At 38.7% G+C, this 21,926-nt stretch overlaps 1 protein-coding gene across 1 annotated transcript in view; it reads left to right on the forward strand.

Moving 5' to 3' along the window:
* Gnai1 (G protein subunit alpha i1) overlaps nt 1-21,589 on the forward strand; it is a 79,362-nt gene extending 57,773 nt beyond the window's left edge. The window contains 5 exon segments of the mRNA NM_001244056.1: nt 6,011-6,168; nt 7,573-7,701; nt 14,837-14,966; nt 16,433-16,586; nt 21,399-21,589. Coding sequence (NP_001230985.1) covers nt 6,011-6,168; nt 7,573-7,701; nt 14,837-14,966; nt 16,433-16,586; nt 21,399-21,589 — 762 coding nt within the window.
* Nucleotides 21,590-21,926: the final 337 nt, after the last annotated feature.

The following is a 21,926-nucleotide window of genomic DNA, read 5'->3' on the forward strand; positions in this document are numbered from 1 at the left end:
TGGATGAAAAGCTGAGGCATTTACATTTATAACATAAAGAGGTATCCCGCTTTATGATAGAGGAAAGAGGTGAAGGGCCCATGGTTTCATATTGTTTCCATATTCCGAGAAATACCAATGTAAGCGGATAAAGCACACAAAAACTTGAATTTTAATGTGTGTTTCCAGCACAGACTATTTTCTTGCCTAGTTCACTTTTAATTATCATGTATTTCTGTGTTTCTATTGAATTTGAATGTCCACATGAAAACCATAATGTCAGTATTTTTAATTTTATTAATTTGAACATGCATTTATTATCATAAACATGCATAAAATTATTTTTGGTAGTACATTTACCAGTGATTTCCTGTCTTAATACAATGAAGCTTTATGATTCCTCATAAATTCACTGAAATTTAGTAAAAAAAAAATTCACAATCTTAAATGGAGTCAAAATTAACTTAGATCTTAAAATAATTTTTAGGTTTTTCTCTCCCCCTTTTCAATACTATGGGAGAGAGAAATGTCTCAAATCATCTTTTTACTTCTGATTATAGAGAAAATCTGTTTCATATATGTGGTATCAAAACTGTAGGAATGTGGTAGGTTAAGTTTCAGAAGCTATCACTGTATGTGATTTCCAAGACTACTGGCAAATACTATAAATGATTCAAGCATTGGGAAAAGGGATGTCCATTCATGTCAGACCCTGCAGCAGAAAGTTACCCTTGTAACTTCTGTTAGAGCTGTCGCTGTTTTTCATCTAGCTTATCATATTGTTTTCCTTGCACTGTGGAAGGGCCTTTTGGTTCTCTCTATGCAAAGATTACTTTCATCTGGAATTTTGTCTTCTGTGTCATGATTAGTCATCTAGCCATTGCTTTAAAAGCCTTCCCTGAGGTTTTCATATTTTAGATTGCCTTGACTATTATAGAGTGTTTGAGTTTCTGAATGAATCCTCATACGTTTGGCCCTGAAAATGCACTGTGTCTGCTATGTTCCCCACAGGAAGTGTGCCCTTTCTTGCCTTCTGTGACCCTTAACATGTCAAAAGTCAGCCATTCTGGTCCTTCAAAGTCTTCCCCATCCTGGGTAGAGGTGTTTAAATACTGTAAAGTATGAGATAGTGCCAGAAAAAATGCACATCACAACCAAGTGTCTAGACTACCCCTGGGAAAGCCTTGCTGTCTCCCTAGCACAGTACTGCAGTGGTTCCTTTCTGAGCTCCAAAGCCCAGTTATGAGCTGAGATTGACACTCTCAGATCACATTTTAACCGCCCCACTTTCACATTCATGTCCATTCTGTCTTTAAAAAGAAAAGGTAAGGTTTATTTTTATTTTTATGTTTGTGGGCATTATATACATAATCTGTGCAGCACATGGTTCTTACACTACTGTCTCATATGTGGAGAGTGGTCTGGAGGTAGTAGGTAGGCTGCAAATCAAACTGAGTGTAATTCTGAGCTGGGCCCTCCAGTCCTTCTTTGCTTATAACACCATAACATGGCTCCTGTCAGCTGCTTCCCTAAGCACACTCCAGTTCTGTCTTCCCTGGTCCATTCTGTCCATTCTGTCCATTTTATCTCTTACTGCATGTGCTGTTGATGTCCTTAGATGATTTTAAGTTTTGTTTTATATGCATCTTGCATAGGCCTTGTGACAAAGTGGGATGAAAACACTGTCATTGTCCTACAGTTTTAAGTTTCCTTGTTTTAGACAAGAAAGGGCTTTTATTTTTTAGACTATTTTATACAATAAGGGCTTGCTGGTTGTTCATTTACTGATTTATCTGATGACTGTGTGACTGGCTGTGGTCTTGAGGCAAGCTGCCTTGGGTTGTGCAAGGCAAAAGGTTAGGTAGACAGTTTCCTACAGTGGGTTCTGCTCAAATTCATTACCTCAGTGCTCACCTGTTGATGATGGCTAAATGTCAAGCCAGTGGCAGGGAGGTAAATATTTCCATTAGTTTTTCCTCTGACAGGGTTCATCGTAATTTAGCCTGACTTTACACTCACTATGTAGCCTAGGCTGACCTAGAACTTGAGATGCTCCTATGTTAGCATCCCGAGTACTTTAGAGGAATAAGCTCTTTAACAGTTTGTGAAGAAGAGAGTTTTTTAATGTTATTTTTACTGTGTAGTTTTGAAGTTTGCAATTCAATGTTATGGGATCCAAAAGATAATAGTATAGTTACTACAGGAAAGCAAGTTAACATGTCCATCATCTTACATTTTTGAGTGAAGAGAGTTGCTAAAATGAACTGAATTAACATACGTCCAATAAAATGCAATTATATGATTAGTTTAGGTATTGAGCATTAGCTCTTTGCACTAACTAGCTTCAGCCTGTCTTTTGCTACTTACTCTTTGAATTATCTTTCCTATTTCTTCACACACTTCCCTTGCTCAGGTTGAGCACAGTTTAAAGGCCAGGGCAGTCTATGGGACCTCTAACAGTGGAGCCAGTGTTTATCCCTAGAGCAGAAATGGACTTTGGGAGACCATTCCCTATGGAGGGATACTATTACAGCTCATATACAAGAAAGAGGACCTAGGTCTTCTCCAAAATGATGTGAGGGACTTTGATGGTCCTCCATGGAGGGCCTCACTATCCCGGGGCGGGGGTGGGTGGGGGGTCGGTGGGGATCATAGGAGGGCAAGGGAATGGGGGACTTGATATGTAAATAAGAGTGCTTCTAAAATAAAAAACTAATAACAAAAACAAAACAAAACAAAATTTCTATCTCTGCAAATTTGACCAACATTTTCTTCTTACTTGGTAGATACTGTCTTAAGTCAAATAAGGCAGACTCAGAAAGAAAAGGATTGCATGGTCTCACTTATGTGTGCAGTCTAAAAAAAAGGAAGAGGCATTTGAATGCCTGGGGAAGTGTGGTTTATAAATACAGCATCCAAAATTCCTTCTGTGTTATCTTTAGGGCATCTTCCTAGAAAGTAGGAAGGAAAAGGCTCCTATCCCATGACCCAGACTGGAGGGTCTTGGTCTCTTCTGTCAAAACTTTATTAAAATTGATGAAAGGTTGAATAATGGAATACATTTGAAAAACCTACTTAAATATTTTTCTAAAAAATTTTGTGTTTTCTATGGTTCGATACTTAAAAATGGCAGGCTATTTTTGTGTATAGGTTATTATCTGGAAGGCAGTCTTATTGCTTATTGGAACTAGGTCCATGGTCACAAGAGTGGCTGCAGTCTGGTGGTGGGCTGCTTTACTAAGGATGTGTGCGTGTTGCTGGCTTGCGTGCATTTCTCTTGTGGTTTACTAAAGAGGGAAACATATGCTTGAATAATGTGTTCCCATGCTGGGAAACTTAATTAGTTTCCATGATGAGTTCCAGCTGAAAAGCAAATGTTTCATGAATTAGTGGTAGGATGAGTTTGTATCATTAGCTTGTCTGCCCCACAAGCCTGCCTTGAGACACTTCTCTTCCTCACACTTAGTCATACTTCTGTAAGACAATGCATTCATTCCCCAGTAGTGGTGGGGAATTAGTTCTAGAACACTCAGAAAATGCCAAAATCTGAAGGTGACCGAGTTTATTTATAATAAAGCTTCCAGGTGTGGTGGTCTCCTCCTGTAATGTCAGCACTTGTCACTGAGGCAGGAAGATCATAGGTTTAAGGCTAATCTGGCCTGTGTAGTAAAACCTACTTTAGAATTGTCAAAAGATGTATTTACATGTAGTCTTTAGAAACCCTACCTGTGCCCTTCAAATAATTTCTAAATGACTGTTAATACTAACCTGATCATAATGGGTAATTGATTTTATACAGCATCGTACATAGAATAATGATAAGAATCACAACCACAAAAAACATGAAAACCTCTATACCTCCCCAGTACACACAGACTTTTCCCTTACCTTCACCTGAGGATCAGAGAGCCAGCTGGAGTTTAGAGGGATGTACCTTGGGTAAAACAATGGCTTATTCACCCACTATACAAATCCCATATCTCAAGCTAAAAATAACCCGAGTAAAGGAGTAACTTATGGCAGAGAGGGTTTGTTTTTAGATTGTTCCTACCTAAAGTCTCCACTGTGCTACCAGGCATGGCAATTACTACCCACATTCAGAGCAGAGACCTTACATATGTGTCTGGTCTTAGTAAAGATACGTGAAAAAGTGCACAGGAAGTAGACCCTCCTTTCCCCTGGCCTCCTGGTCCCTCTCTATAGAAGTGTGGATGCAGAAGACAACTTGGATTCATTCAGAAGCTCCTCTTCTGTTTCTCTTTGACTCCATGACTGAGTGTGGTTGATTGTCATTCAATAACTGTTAGCAGCTTCATCACTAATGAGGAACCAGCCCAACTTTAGCTCCAGTCTTCTTTCATTAGGACTTCGTGTGTGCTGTCCCTCATCTTCACATGGCATTGTGGGCGTGTCTACTCCAAAATTGTGATTGTTTCCTCCCCTATGCCTGGGTTAGCAAACATCTGCTCTCAGCTGCTTCCTCACGGATTATTAATATGTGTATAGACGAAGGTCTTTTGGAGGTCACTATCCTGGGAAACTCTTGATCTCTCTCTTCCATGTCTATGAGTGAGATATTGTTTATGATTTATTAAAGCTTACCTGAGGATCCAGAAAACAAAATTAGCTATAAGACATAGAAGCCAGGCACACACTTTTAATCCCAGTAGCCAGAAGGTAGGAGGTGGTGGTACACACCTTTAATCCTAGGACTCAGGATTAAGAGATAGACAGACCTCTGTGAGTTCAAGGCCACCCAGGTCTACACAAGAGTGAATCATTCTAAAAGAGAATGATAGTTTACACCTAATGCCAACATTAGGGAAGTATATAAGACAGAAGCAAGGTTTCAGGAAGAGGCATTTAGTCTCCAGCCAAGCTGAGGAGAGGTTACATCTGAGGCTTAGTGAGAGCTCTTGGAAACAGTATCTGCCCAGTCAGCCAGTGGTAGTGGGATGAAGTTAGTGGCCAGCTGCTTTGCTTTTCTGAATCCTCAGACAAGCTCTAATTAATCATAAACAATATATCACCACAGCTGACTATGTTTTGCATCTGTAAACTGCACCAAAAGGCAAACACTTAGAATGTGTTTTAGATAATCTTTAATGATGTTGTGCTTCTTCGATTAAAAGAGTTTGGAGAAAGAAACACTCTAAAGCATATAATTGACAATAAATTCATATTTTTTGCATCATAAATATTTTCAGATAGAATATTATATTTATTTTATTTTTAGAATTTTATCTGTATTTCATATTATTTATTTTTAATGTATCATTTATGTAAACATTGTTTCTAAATAATGTAATTTCACTAAAATGTTTAGCTTTGTTGTTGATTTCTTACAATTATATAGGCATCAATTATACTTTTATATATTATCTTTATGTAATGTAAGCTAACTATTAACTTAGGATCATATTGATTTACTATATATATTCAAGTATGTTTATTTTCAAAAACTCAAACTCTTTGGTTTACTCACATTAAACACATGGACATTTCCCTGTTTTAATCTCTTTCAAAGACTGGCATTATACTATATCAATACTCCAGAAAATACCATAACTTGTGTTTGAACCAGTGACTGTGTTTGCAGTTCACATTGGTGTTATTCCTATTGGCTTGTGTTTGTGGTTATTGATAACAATTGAATAAATATTCAGTTAACCTTTAAAAAAGAGTTTGGAGAAGAATGATTTTTTGTGTCATTCATCTTTTATCTTTTTAAATGATCTGCTGTTTGTAATATTCTGTTGCTGGATAGTAAAGGTCCCTTCAGATGCTCTGACTTTAGTCTTCCAGCTCCAGGTGCTTTAATGGCTGCCGCATACAACACAAAGCATAGGCTTATGATGTATGTTAGTAATTTGGGTTTGCATATGCTAACTTCTCAAGTGGTGCTTCAGATGCAGAAAAGTTGTGACATTTCTATAAAACAACATGAAGGAAATTCACAATTATGTATTTCTTCTTATCTCTCCATATGTGATTTTTTTTTTTCCTTTATCACCTCTTGTCATATGTGCAGGATGATGCTCGTCAACTCTTTGTGCTTGCTGGGGCTGCAGAAGAAGGCTTTATGACTGCAGAGCTTGCTGGAGTCATAAAGAGATTGTGGAAAGACAGTGGTGTGCAAGCCTGCTTCAACAGATCCAGAGAGTACCAGCTCAATGATTCTGCAGCGTAGTAAGTAGCCACAGCTTCAGAACTCTGCTGTAGTGAATGATTGTGTGCAGGCAAATCCATCTCCATGTCATTTGTGCTGGGGAATTGCCTGGCATGTCCTTATACAACTCAGGTTTCTCGAGTGACAATATTTGAATCTTTTTCTGTCTTTCTGGTTTTTTTTTGAATGTTTATGATAGCAATGCTGTTATTATGCATTTTTTGAAGAGCCTCATGCATACATAATCTCTAATTGGGATTGTCTCCAATATACCTCCAAGAAGTCACCAAAACTTCCAGAAATACACTCTGCATTTCTCAGAGCACTGATCTGGCTATTAGATACTTCCTCTTGCTAAGTTCTCTGTGCCTTACAGAGGGTGGTGTAAATGTCTTGTTTAGGTTTGAGCCTTCAACCATCACTTGTTCTCTTCATCTTAAACATCCATGAATCTCAATATTTATCACCATTTACTATAAGGAGAGCCTTGTCTGATGAAGGCTGAGAGTAGCTTTTGTCTGTGAGTATAAACATTCAGATTTAGAAGTAGCTTGATGTTCCATCAGTTTTGTAACTATAATTGGGCCTACAGCATTTCCCCAACAAAGGTTGTTAATGGGATTCTGAACTGTGGAGCAAGTAAATCAGATGACAGTTGGTTACCCTGTAATAGTGGTGCTACTATTAAAGATGGGAACATCTTGCCTGGCAGCTTAGATTGTTTTCATGCATAGGGTTCATGATACTAGCGATGCCTTTTCTCCTCCAGAAGCCTGAATAGGACCTCTGGGACTTTAATGCTTGCCTTGAGGGAATAAACTATTCCAGCTTGCTTTTTCTGTATCTTAAGCTGAAGTGTGTGGTACCTTTCACGGCAGGGGGTGGGGGGATTTTATCCTCTAATTGTGATGGACAGATAAAGCCACTGATAGGAGCTTGTACTGTTTTGGGGACCTCAATGTTTGTAGCGTTACTGAAGTAGAGAACAGAACAATGTGGCTTTCCCTGTGTAAAATATAGACTAGCAGGAAACATCTCACCCAGCCTTTTCTGAGCGTTTTTTGCCACTGCCTCCACAATTAAGACCTATGAATTCTTCAACAGAGGGGAAAGTATAGACCCAAGCATGGTATGTTACACTGAAAGTGTAAGGAAGAGTTTTAAGAAACAAGCTCATGATGTTTTCTAGTTTAGACATGTTTAAGCCACTTTCCTTTGCAATGGCTGAAAAACAAAGCTTAACAAAGATTTTGACTGACATGGGAGCTTAAATTGGTTGTTTTATATGATTATATGTTTTATATGATTATAAAGACCCTTGCAAACTTGAAAACACTGCATAATTAAAATATACTGTAGTTTTAAGTAATCCTGTTTGGCTCTAGTTCCTATTGACACTGTGTTTGTTTTTTGTTTGTTTTCAGTTATTTAAATGACTTGGACAGAATAGCACAACCAAATTACATCCCAACTCAGCAGGATGTTCTTCGAACCAGGGTGAAAACAACAGGAATTGTGGAAACTCATTTTACTTTCAAAGATCTTCATTTTAAGTGAGCATCTTCCAAATTTTTGGTTTATAAGCTTGGTGCTAAAATTCATTGCTTTAGAAACAAAAGGCAAAATGATAAATGTTTGTAACATTTTTACTGTTAGGAATTTTTTTCAGATTAGACAAAATAATGTTATGGAAATGGGCAGAAACAACATTTAGAAGAGTACGTTAATTTTTATTTAATACAAAATAAGCAGACAAGTGGCCTTTGCCTGTTATTTTTCCAGTGCCCTAACTATGATGGAGTCTGACTGCTTTGACTAAATAGAAGATGTGTCTGTAATATACAGTTGTATCAGTGATGAGGGCATAGCTGTCTGTCTTTGGGTAAAATCAGGAATTTTAGTTTTAGAATATGTGCTTACTCACAAAAATGTGTTTGGAGAAAGGTGCCTCTGAATTTGTTCATGAAAAATTTCATGAAGCCAAACTGATGCTTGAAGTCTGGCGGTGGTCAATATTTGCTTCAGGTGTGTGCAGTGTGAACCTGCTGGATGTGAAGAGCAGAGCAGAGTGGAGCATTAGCAATGGGGGGCTGGGAATGTTCCCCCCAACTCCTCACTTGGGAGAAGCCACTTTCAGGGGAAGGCAATAGATCATCAAATAGACATTCATAGAACTACGTTTCTCCTCTTCTAATAAATAATCCTTGAGAAAGATAAGGACTGAGTCACAGCCAAAAGTGAGTTTTAATTTGCCAGGTCCACCTCCAAACCTAAAGCCTCCTTGACAGTTACTTTCATCCAGTTTCCTTTGTAGATAGAATTTTTCATGTTGATTTTTTTTTATTCCGAATTTCTTTGTTCTTATTTCTCCACTTGCTAAACCAATGGCTTCCTAGTTAGGGCTGCTGCAGATGCATCATGGTGCTCCTCGCTTTGCCGACTTTACTCTCATTTAAGTAATGATGACAGAATAAAGGGTAATGAGGCTACTTATTTCATATAAAGATGTATCCCTGAGAACAATAGCTGAACTACAGGATGTTTACTGAAACAAAATGCCTTTGTTTTCATAGAAATCCGAGACCACTGTGCTGTTCCTGGATGGCTAAAGATTATATATTTGTTTAAGATTTTCACTATTCGTCTTCCCTTCTATGCATTACATTTTTATATTTTGAAGCTCTTTACAGGAACTGGAGGAAATTGTTTTTCAAAACCTGTCTTATGATTCAGTTTCATTTAGAATGACACAGTCCCTTTGGGGTCCAGAAGGAAAGATACTGGTGTAAAGCCCTTGGACAGCTTTCTGGGTCCCTCCAGTCACACAAACCTGACAGTAGATTACTCAGATCATATAAATATCAGCTAATTAGTAACCCCGGAGAAAGAATACAATGCTAGAATTCAGTGTGTTGCGTGGGTGTTCTATCATTTCTCTTGGTTCAGCAGGTGGAGGTTTCCTTTTGTTGTTTTCTTAAGCCAGTGTGAGTAAGACTGGCTCAGGGAACACTGCAGTTAGTTGTCTTCTTGGGTGAGGTCCAGTCAGGTGCCTTCATGCTCTTGCAGAGCAGTGTTGCACAGCTGATGACTCAGGTTGAGCAGACCCCCTTGTCACTGTAGACGTTTTTTGGAAAAGAGATTTGTGATATGACTCTTCCTTTATGAAAACCGTCATGATATTCATAACCCATGTTTTATTAAGATTTCATTTTTTTAAAGTTTTATGTGAGATTAGATAAGTCATTGTTTAATGATTTATTACACATTACACACCTACTTTTTCAGGTTATATTTAGTGCCTTATGTTTGGTTTGTATAAATTCAAACTACATAAGGTTGAAAAAAATATATTCCCTTAGCTTTTCTTCTACACCATCACCACAGTATCTGAAAAGTTGAAGGGAAACAGGAACAAAAGGCAAAACTAGCAGCAACTACTAATGCAACTGTTTAGTGTCATTTGTCTACATTGGCTTGAAATGAACCAGTTCATGTTGTCATTGAAATTCTCTTTGTTGTTTTCCTTGTAAAACACTATGGTTCAGGATAGTCATTCAAAAGAAAGCTCTACTATGAATATTGGGTTAGATGGCTCCTGGTAGCTTCAAGTCTTTAAAATGATAAGGATAATGGAACAGAATTTCTAAAAGCTTTTTAATCAAGGAGAGTCTAAATTGGAGATTTGTTAGAAAAGCAAACCATCCTCAGTTCACTTCCTAATGAAGGCTCAGTTCTCCAAATTGGGAAGGTGGATCACAGTTACATATCCACAGACAGTCCCATCTCAGCTTGCTTCTCTCTCTGTGTGTGTGGTGAAACACACCTGCTAATGTCATTGTCACTGACTTATCAGTGATTCCCACATTGAAGCTTTCCAAAGAACATTAGTTCAATTCTAATTTCCCATAATCTCCTGACTACTACCCTACTGTCTTAAGTGAAAATGTACACTATCTGCAATGCAAATTTTATATGGGGGTGTGGTTTAAGTCACTCTTATTGTGTTTACTTCCATTCCTTCTTTTTCCCCCCATGATGGGTATATTTTTCTCTCTTGCTGAATCTCTTGCTTTGTAGCCTTCTTGTTAAATTTGTGGGTTATTAAGTAACGATATGCAATGTCTGGTCTGGAGACATATTTTTTTTGTTGCTCCGTTTGTCTTAAAACTGTGCAATGGTATTTAATTATAAAGACATTTATTGTTCAAAGATTTAAAATGTTTTTGCCTAACTCCAAGATACATTCTAGTCTGATTTTTTAAAAATTCATTTTACTTTGTTTTTTGTTGTTTTTTTTGTTTTGTTTTGTTTTATTTTTGAGACTGGGCCTTTTCTTGTAGCCCTGGCTGGCCAGAACTCATAGAGATCCACTTGCCTCTGCCTTCGGAGTTCTGGATTTAAAAGTGTGTGATACCACATCCAGTAGTTAACCTAATTTTAGTGACCACGGACCAAGAACACTTAAATTGTTATGTTTTGGTAAGGAAATGGCTGGTTGTGAGCTGGGGGAGCCTAAGGAGGAATTGTAAGGCATTTCAATTAGAACAGAAGGGTTTGGGACATAGATTTCCCCATGAAGTAGCTGGGTCAATCCCATTAAGATGTTAATAATTAGAATGTTGCCCTTGGTCAGAAGTTTAAGAATAAAAGTCCTTTTTTTGTTATTATGTAAAGATGAAACTCCATAACCAGTGACAATGGCAAATGCTAGTAGATTCCTTGGGTCTTAAGGAAGTCTGGCCATATGAAATCACTTTAAATTTTGTTCAGTGTATTCTCACACATTTACTACCAGAACATAATTTCCTGGCTTTTACAAAGTTGTCATTTCAGCATCAAATAAACCCTAGATTCGCTGAAGTTGGCTGTCACCATGATCCTTCCAGCCTTTCTTACTCCATGGGTGAGGTCCTCCTGTGAGATACAGTTACACGATGGGCCTAGTTTCAGTTTTAATATAGTGACTTAGAGATAAACATGGGTTACTCTAAACCTTTAGGTAAAAGTTCTTCTTTTGGATTTGGGGTTAGAAATCACAATGATTGCTTATACATGTTTTTTTTCTATGTAAATGGGCCTCAAATATATGAGGGCAGAAATGGAGACTAAATCTACTATGAACCATCAACTGACTGTGCTTATCACTTAGTAGTGCTCTGTATATTTCATGTTACAATACTTTGTCTTGTTTTAGTGCTAAGTCAAACACTGCACATTTTTGTATGATTGGATTAAGAAATAGAAAACAAGCTATGAGAGAATGTCTTACAATTTAAGGATCTATCTGTATGAGTGGGTCTTGTGGTCAGGGTCTTTGTCTAATGAAAGAATAAGCAGCTGTAGTTAACAATTCTAGATATCAATTGAATGTCTTCTTTCTGTTATAAAATTGACATGGCTTAGGAAAAACTTCCTTTTGAATAATACAAATGTGTAATGGATTTTGGGACACCCTGTTCTCTTAATGAGCTAATTTTGTACTAGTCAGTCTTAGCCACATTGGAAAAAGATTACTTCAAAGACTTAGGTAGTATGTCTCAGGAATATCCCCTTCGATATCACCTTACAAAAATACCTAAGAAATTCAAATTGATTGTCTAGTTCATAATGGTTAACAGTGTTTTCATATTATGAAGAACAGATTATGTGAGGAAATTTTATTGTTTAAATTGATAATCAGAATTTGAGAAACAATATATTAAAGAATTTCGAGATTTATGAATAAAAAATTAAGAATTTCTGAATACCCTGTGATTTATGTGCATTCTGGAATATGAAAAGAGTAGTAAAAATAGTTATTCTGGTTATTATCTTCATTGAAGTCTTTAAATACTTACTAACCTTAAACATAATCTGGTCACATCTATGGCTGCTCTTTGGCTTGCAGGTTCTTTCTCAAAAGATAGTCCCAGAGCAGTGACGTCAGCATCTCCCAGATGTTGCTTCTGATTCATACTACTTGAAAGTCACTGGCCTAGACTTAGGTATTCCCGGTTATAGCCAATATATGACGGACTGTCATTCACTTATAGTTCATAAGTTAAATACATGGGGGAGGGGTGTTCCTCTATACTCAAATTATCTGAGTGTCACACACTAATGGAAACTCTTTGACTTTAATACTCCCCTGATATAGAAGGCAGTTCCAAATCTTAAACACAATAAAGACGTCTATTGTTTTTAGAAAATGTTGGAAACTATTCAGTAGGCATAACTTATTTATTTAATAGCACATATTTATTGAGTTAGTTGTGTATCAAATGTTGGGGACATAAACAAGCAAAGAGAAACAAAAGTCTTTGTTTTTAAATTCTTCAAGGGGAAAGACATATAAAAATGCAGATATTTAAATTGTAAGAGATGGTAATTGCCATGGCAAAAAGTAGAGCTTATGAGTAATAATATACCCATTGCACAATAATATTTTCGCTTCCTAGGATTGCCATACAAATTGCCCAAAACTATGTTCATGAACGATTATAAATTCACCATCTTCCTGGTCTGGAGAATGGAACTGAAATCAGTATGTTAGTAGGCCTTGTTCCCCCTCAAGGCTTCTGGGGAAGAATATCCCTTCCTGTTTTTAGTGTCGGGTAGTTGCTGGCAATTGATGGCACACGTGGGCTTCTACCTATGCCAGAGTGCTGCCTCATGTCCTTCTTTCCCTTTTGGCTTAGAGTTTATGCCTCAGTTTACCTTTCTGCTGTTGCATTCCTATCGGCAGGCAAGTTCATTGCTTACAGACTCCATTGTAGACAAGAGATGCAGGCACACTCTTCTCCTGCCCGTCTGCTGCAGCATCACCGTCCCTGCAGTGGCATTTTCTGTTTCTGCTGAGAACTCATCCAAAGTGTCTTTAACTAGTTTTGTATTTGCACTCTGTGCGTCATGGTACATGCACTAGGGTTCTCACTTTCATCTGAATTCAGAGTCAAATGAACTTTGCTGTCTGTGTTTCAAGATAATCCAGTTGTTTCTTTTTATGTAAAGTGCTTCAGAACACTTCAAGATGCTACTTGTCATTCAGTTCTAAACCCCCTTTCACTTCCGTGTCTGTAGATATTTGTTATAGTACCCCCACCCCTATTGGTGCTGCCATCTGCGTCTCTCAGTACTCTCCAGAGAATAAAAATGACTAGATTGTCTGAAGGCCCTGATAGACATGAGTTTGTGGAGCAGACAATCCGGCTCAAATAAAAGCTAGGGCACAGCTTGTTGTTTTTGTGACTTAAAATCAGCCAGCTGTAAACGTCAACCACATCAGTGACACAGAAGCTGAGTAACTCAGTCGCAAAGCAGCACAGGGACAGTGGAGGATGGGATGGGTAGTTACAGCAGTGGGTGAGCCATGCATGCTGTGTGAAGAAGCTAAGGCTAGGGTAACATTGTTTATAAATTGTATTCTTAGGCAATGTAACAATAGATCAGTTCTCCCTTTGTTCTTGTTTGGTCACATCTTATCCATTCTGCTTTCTCTTCCCATTCCATCCACTCTGATTTCAGCTGTGGTAGGATCATTTTGTTCTAGTAAACTTTAATGAGACAGTTTCCAGCTAAACCAAGATGACAGAAGTCACAGCCCTAGTGGATGGATTCAGATCTGGTTTGTCGGCCACTACTGCTCTGTAGGGAATTAAATGGGAATGGTTTTAATTAGTGCACCATCAAGATAAACGGGGCCTTTAAAAATGGCCCAGTTTACAGCATGTTTCCATTATATAAGTGGTTATTTCTGGGCTGTATAATGTAGTCTATGCAAATGTAAACTTTTGCTAACTTTATGAACTTGCCAGGAACAGAAAGAAAAGGTCATTGGCATTCTATTGTTTGATTGTGTCAGAACCCTGTACCCTAACTGCCAGTTGTCCATGATCATATCTTGTATAACAATTGAGGGATTTCCCCCCCTCCCGCTTCCCCCCCTCTCATTTTATTCTGTAATCTACACAAACCTCTTCAGCCCTTTCTGAAATTACTTTGCTTCACAAGCATTTTCTTACTGAAATTGTTTGGACATTCCATCAGCATCCTGCTTTCTGCTCTGACAGAACCTCCTTCTCAATACAAATGGGGCCCTGTCCTCTGGCTCTAACACTTGGGACTGGCAAATTGAGTGTGCTTTCTTTGATCTCTGTTTTCCCCTAGGGCTTCATACGACTGTCAGTGTTTACAAGCAGTGAGATCCATTAATGTGTAGTTGCTTGAATGCCCTAAATGCTTTCATATGTTAATGCATGTCTGTGCTTTAAAAAACTTTTAAATTTGAATTTATTATTATCACTTGTGCATGTGTGTGTGTGTGTGTGTGTATGTGTGAATGAACTCACACATACAAACATGCCACATGTGGAAGGGACCCAGGGATTGAATCTCAGGCTGCTAGGCATTTGCCAAGTTACCTTAAGGGCACATATGTGTTGTTTGTTGAGAATACATTTTTTTTAAAAATTTTGTTTAGAGCTACCCTCACAGCAATCAAAGACTTTATTAAAAAATAACTTAACCTCACACCCACCTCTGCCTTTGAGAAAACAAATTGGTAACATTTTTCCCCTCCTACCATGTCCCTTTCTCCTTCCCATCCCACAGTCCCCAAACTATGCAGAGCATTTTTTGTTGGCATTACAGAGCTCCTCGGAGCTTTTGAACATTGAGTGTGGTGTCAAGTCATAAATTTTCCTCTTACAGAATGTTCGATGTGGGTGGTCAAAGGTCAGAGCGGAAGAAATGGATTCACTGCTTTGAAGGAGTGACCGCCATCATCTTCTGTGTGGCCCTGAGTGACTATGACCTGGTTCTCGCTGAAGATGAAGAAATGGCAAGTAGACGCATTTCTAGGGGTGCAACATGAAATGCCAGGAGCTGCAGATGTTGCCAAGAACGTTTCTGAGAAACCTTGAGAAATCCTTGCTGAGGAAGGAATTATTTGAAAGTTCAAGCTCTGCTTTGGCTTCATGAAGGGCAGACACAGATGCTTGGGAGGCACAGGTGTTCCTCGCCACCAACTACCTGTGTATTTCCTGCATCTGCTCCACAGTTCAGACTTTTGCACATGTTACTCTGATAGCTTGTAAACTTTGATTTTTATTATCCTTGGCTATTTATAGAAAAATAATTTTCCAATAGCATTCAATAAGTATTGTTAATATGGGAAAGAGTTTTTGAATAGGACTTTAAAACTTTGGCATTTAAATACAAAGGAAAATTTAGGAGATACTCCAGGTTTTTCTAAATCAGGTAGATTTAGTTGTTGGCAGGGAGAGAAAATACAGTATCACATCACATCTCTTTCACTCCTACACTGTATGTCAGTGTCCTCTTTGAACACAGATCCTGAAAGAGTGGAGAACAAAAACTAAGTCTTCTTCGCTAATTTCCAGTGTTGACTAGGAGTTCAGTTCACTCTGTTTGATAATTACTCTTTAAAGTTTCCATCTATGTCTTGAGCTTAGGTGATGTGTACAATGGTGATATTTCTTCCCACATGGACATCCCTTGATTATAACATGCTCCAGCAGGAGGGGCTTGGGCATAAGACCTCACACAGTAGGCACTGACCTAGTGATGATTATGTGATCTTGAGATATCCAGCTTGCTTAAAATCTAAGTTGTGTTTGTGTAGAAATGACAAAAAATGTACTATTATGGAATTATTACCAGTTTAAGATCAAGAGACCTGACTGGATAGATGCCTCAGTCCTCTGGACCTCGCCACTTGTCACCTCTGTAGTCTAATTAGAAAGTGGCTGGCTAAGACAAAGTAGGAAGGTATTCATTCAGTCCAGTGAAGGGCAGGGTATTAGCATCCTAGACTCTTGTTGGATGTGAGAAGAGCTCTTGGATTCTATATGGGAAAGAAAAAGCCAGGAGCCAGCAGGTGGGGAGGTTGGTAATGCATCATCCCACTGTCTGGGTCAACCTGTGTTCTGGTTGATCATTGTCACAGTCCTGGTTGTGCAGGGTCTCCTGCTGGCTTCTGGAAAATTGTTGTTGCTCTGTGGGAAAGGGGAGAGATTCATTTACCATTAGGAGGTAATGGGGCCGGCCTGCGTTTCATCACAGGGAGTAAACCGTTAAGGCTTTCTTTGCGTAAGTTTGAAATCAGCCAAAGTGAGTCAGACAGAACCGGTTAAGACAAAATTGGAGTTGAGATAACAGCTGGGACATCCTTCAGAGCATTGAATGGTTTTCAGCTGAAAATATCTGGCCCGTTGCACCATTTGTTCTTTCTAAAACTGTTCCTCAAACCCGTCACTGCTCATAAGAATGATTTCTTTGTTACAGAATCGAATGCATGAAAGCATGAAGTTGTTCGACAGCATATGTAACAACAAGTGGTTTACAGACACATCTATTATACTTTTTCTAAACAAGAAGGACCTCTTTGAAGAAAAAATCAAAAAGAGTCCCCTCACGATATGCTACCCAGAATATGCAGGTATTTGTCACAGAATAGCTTAGCAAAGCATGTGTTGTTTGGTGAAATTCTCCTTAGGTGAGATTTTCAGTTGTTGGCTTGAATTTATTGGCTTAGTAATTCTTGCACTGGAGTGTAGTACAAATTCTTTGGTCATAATAATAAATCCCGGAGTCAGATATTGGGGTTAATGCTGAAGATCAAAGAAGCAAAGCGGCCAGCCACTAGAGAGTTCTCACCTCTACCAATGCTCAGACCAAATGGGTGATCCTGTCCTCAGACTGCATCCTCAGACCGCTTAGACTACCCTGTTGCTCAGACTGCACTGCTCCTCAGACTGTATCTCTCTTTTGTCTCCTCTCTCCTTATAGTCCTGTCTCTGACCAGCCATATCACTCTTGTCTCCACCTCCTTAGTGATGGGATTAAAAGCTTGTGATCTCAAGGGCTGGAATCACCTTTATGTGAGCTCTGTTTCTCTTTTAGACAGACTCAATCTAGTGTAGACCAAGGTGGCCTTGAACTAACAGAGTTCAGTCTGCTTCTGTCTCCTAAAGTGCTGAGATTAAAGGTGTGTGCCACCCACCACTGCCTGGCCTATGGCTGACTAGTGTGGCTAGCTTTGCACTCTGATCTTCATACAAGCTTTGCTTGTTAGATCATAAACAAAATATCACCACAATGGAGGGCATAGCATTTTTCAAACTGCATTTGAACACAAATAGTTCTTGAAGATGTGGATGAGTTTTCTGAAAATCCCTGGTTCATTTTATGGAAAAGCTTTTAGGTAATTTCCTGAGAGAACTCCGTGTGTCTTTATGGATTTAAAAACTTACTTGCTCATACAATAACCGTATCACGGATTAGATAAGCAAAGATGAGATCTGTCTCTGCTGCTATCTCATTACACACACATGCTAATAAACACATGATGAACAACAGCAGTCACCCTGCTTTGGAGTGGGATGGTGACCAGTGCTGTAGAGGGCAAGTGAAGAGGAGCCAATGAGGCGGCTCCTTCCTCCATAGAGCCAATGAGGCCACTCCTTCCTCCATGGAGCCAATGAGGCCTCTCCTTCCTCTATGGAGCCAATGAGGCTGCTCCTTCTTCCATGGTGCCAGGGAAAGGCTGATAAGAAATCCAAGCCTTGATAATGAGGCTCTCCATGATGCTTCAGTTTTGCTGCTATGGACAATGTACTCCATGAGCGAAGCAGATTTGAAGGAAAGACCCAGCTTTTACAAGATTAGATCTATGATCTTGAGCCCCAGACTTGGGAGGTGGTGCAAGAAGATCAGTACTTCAAGGCCATCCTGGCCTATATATTAGTAAGTTCAAAGACAGCAGGGTATATGAGAACCTAGTCCCCCCCCAAAAAAAAGTGAATACCGGGAACAGCAGGCTACCTACTTACTCCCACGCTTCCAGCCCTCACACACAAAGTAAATATATATGAAAGGCCTTGTCCCTTTAGACAATAAAACTGACACTGGATTTTATGAATTCTAAAATCTAAATATTTTAACCTTTGCCTCAGTCTGTTTGAAGGAACAAAAAATTCTCAAGAATGTCTTACAGACTAAATAAAATTTGAGTCACCGCTGCAGGGAATGTGTTGATGGTGAGTGTTGAGTGAGCAGCATGTTCCTTCACACAGCTGCTGTTGGATGGTGCATTGGTGTTGGTATTTGGGTAGCCCCATTCAGGTTTTAGACCCCCGTGCATCCCATGTCTGCACCCAGACCAGGCTGCACCAGTCAGGCTGCTTTTAATTAGAGTCTCCTTGGAAGCAGAAAGGAAGGATCTTTAATAAGCACAAGAATAAAATGTAATTATTTGATATCCCAAAGGCTAAGATTATAATGTCAAATCTGCACAACTTGCTGTATGGTTTGGTAAGTTACTTCTTGCATCAACATCAGCTCCTAGGTTTCATGGTTATGGCTTTTTATGGATAAAGCCTATGTGGTCCTGGCAGCCACATTTCATTGAGTTGCCATTTCACCAAGGTCCATTTGCAGCCCTGTAATCTTTTTGAAAACTACCCTTTCATAGTCATATTTATTCTTAATTGCAAAATTATGTTGTCAGCCCAAATTTCTCTCTGCAGCCCCTTACTTCTAATTTCAACTGCTTTCTGAACATAGTTGTGAGCACTGAAGTATAAACAAAGTTAATACTGTTTTCTTTCTCTCCTCTTTTCACTGTCTCATAAAGTTTCCAGTTGCTTTATCCCAGTCATATATTCATTCAGGAAAGTTCACACAGTTGAAAATACCTGTTTCCCCAGCATGGCTGTGCACACACTGCAACAAACACACATGTACACACTTTGCTCCTTCGTCTTTCATTTTTCACATGGAAAATCAGATCAAAGAATGTGTTCAGGAGTTTATTCATGTATTTGGTAAACCTTGGAGTGTAGCAATTTAGCTATCCAAAATGTGTGTTGCATATGAACTATGTACTAGGTGTAAACTCCTTTACCTAAACACATGTGTTATTAATTAATTAATGGGTTACATTTTAATAGCTTCCTTAACCCAACAAGCCATTGTTCATTGCATCCAAATTTTGGAGCACCAATGATTTAATAAAATATGATGTTTATAAAGTTATTATGATATAAAACAATTAAAATATAAACATATTCAGGGTCTATAGTTTTATCATTTTTGCTGCCCAGGCACACTAAACACAATCTCTCTCTCTCTGGGTCCTGTCATGTGACATCCATTGTACTGTAGTTTCATGCAAGGTCTGATGAAAGTGGTTGGGGTTTGCAAGATAGAGTTATTGCATTCTATTTAGGATACCTAGTGCCGAAAACAAATTGAGACCCCAGTAAAGCATATAACAAAACTGGAGTAGTATTTCTATTGTCTGTAGGAGTTCTTAGTGATACAGAGCCCATCTGGATTTGGATAATTATCGGATATTATGTAGAGTGCATTTTGAGCAGATGTGGAAAGAGCCAGACACACTGGATTGTGAAGGACAGCAGGGAAACAGTGCTGCAGAATAAGGGGCACTTTATATAATGATTTTTAGTGATACACACTGAGCCCCAGATGTGGACCTGAGCACCTAAGAGCAAAGTTTGAGAGCATGGAGAGTCTTGAAAGGCAGACAAGTAATGTGGGGTTATTACAAAAGAAAACCACAACAATTAAAAAGCAGAGTTGTGGAACCCACTCACTATCTGTGCATCTACAAAACACTCTTGAACTAAGGCTCAGAGAACAATGCTGAAGAGGGGCAGAAAGATTTGAGGGCCAGAAGGTCACAGAGTTCACTGTGGGATTGTGTCTCCTAGTAACATGAGAAGCTATGTCCCTAGTATCACCAACATGACTGCCTGAACAAGGACAACAGCAGTAGACATGCCAAAGTGGATAGGGAAAATCCAGGGGGCCTCCACCCTACAAGGAGAACTACAGGCAACTAAGGAATGCTGAAAACAAGAGAAACAGTCTCCCCCAGGGAAAAGCACAGCAACTGATTATCCAATACCAAATAGTCAGCCCTGAGAACACACATACAAACAACCTTATACAGACTGAGCAGGTTGTATTTAGGAATATAATATGTATGAGGATATACATATTTATATGTAATAGCAATTAATGAAAAAGGAGGCTGTGAATTTAAAAGAGAGCAAGGAGGGATACATGGCAGGGTTTGTAGGGAGGAAAGGAAACAGAAAAATGATGTAATTATACTATAATCTCAAAACTAAAAATAATTAAAGAGAAAACAAACAGGGGAAAGTGAACATACAATATAAAAATGCAAATTTAATATCTACTACATGAGTTAAGAAGCTGAACTTACCAATATCCCAGAATCCCTTTGCCCCCTTTCAGTCTCAACTAATTTTCTCCCCCAACAAATTTATTTAATAGTGGCTTTTTCCTCACACACCCATTTTTATTGTTTTGCAAACAGCAATTAGGTCACACGGGGTATGTACATGTTTGTGTCTGGCTCCTTGCATCCAGAGATTGCCACAGAAGTTCACTTGTGTTACTCTGTCTTGCAACATGCTTACATCCTTACTTCTGAGTGGCAGCTAATAATGTGATTCTCCCAGATTCCTGTGTCAGTGACAAGGGACAGACTTTCAGGCTGTTTCCTGAAGTAGAAGGCTGTGCTCCACTAGCCTTCTTTGTGAGTCTTCCTTAAGCATAACATAAAGTTCTACCAAGCCTACATGCAACAACTGGAATTTCTGGGTCAGAGTATGTGTGTACTTATCCTCAGAGTCTGCCAACCCATTTCTGATTGTTCTCACTCAGAGCCGGTCTCTAATCACCATTGTTTTTTTCTTTTTGGTAACTTCATAACATTTAATTATATTATAGACCTGAATAAAGTTCTATTCAGTAAGTTCTGAATAAAAAAAAATGATGACAAAAGGATAATTAATGAGTAACTATGAAGGGGGAGAGGGAAGCATTCAGCCAACACTACTGATTCGCCAGTGGGTTAGCACAGTAATAGTTAACCGCCGTTATGGTTCAGTGACTGGGGATGTAGATGATAGAGGGTGATAAAAAAAAAAAAAAAAGAACTCTGGCTCTTGGAGACTTAAGCAGAAACACAGAAAACATAGAATACCATGTAAAGGAGATTTTAAGTTTAAAGATGGCTTGTGAAGACACAGTGTTTTTCATTTGAAAAAAAAAATCATTTTGTTTTAGAAGGGAAAGTGGGGTTACAGAGTCCATATATTTTATATGCAGAAAAGTGACCTGTGCTTTGACACGTATTTTCCTTAAGCCTATACAAGCATAACTTCTTGCAAACTTCTTTGCTTTTTTTCCATCTCAGGATCGAACACATATGAAGAGGCAGCTGCGTATATCCAGTGTCAGTTTGAAGACCTCAACAAAAGAAAGGACACAAAGGAGATATACACCCACTTCACCTGTGCAACAGACACGAAGAACGTGCAGTTTGTGTTTGATGCTGTAACAGATGTCATCATAAAGAATAATCTAAAAGATTGTGGTCTCTTCTAAGTTTTGCAGTTGGTAGTCACATGCATTTTCAAACCAAATGAGTACTTATATATGGATCTCTCTAGACTAGAGTCTCCCAGCAACACAGAATGTAGTATACAGCAAAAGCATCCTGGACCTGACCAAAGTTGCTCTGTTTTGTGTCTTTCTCTGAAAATAATAGGGTCATTCTCAAAGGTGAAGGATGATCCTGTGGTGTGAAAGTGAGGTGTGATATTTAGGCTGGGCTCTAGTGTACTGATGATTTCTGGGTAAGTGTAAATATGCAAATGTAAGATGTATTTATAAGTTTTGATTTCCCACATTATGTTTAGGTTGTAAGAGTGGCAACTTACGA

The sequence above is a fragment of the Cricetulus griseus genome (genome assembly GCF_003668045.3).
Source record: "Cricetulus griseus strain 17A/GY chromosome 1 unlocalized genomic scaffold, alternate assembly CriGri-PICRH-1.0 chr1_0, whole genome shotgun sequence".
Taxonomy (NCBI): domain Eukaryota; kingdom Metazoa; phylum Chordata; class Mammalia; order Rodentia; family Cricetidae; genus Cricetulus; species Cricetulus griseus.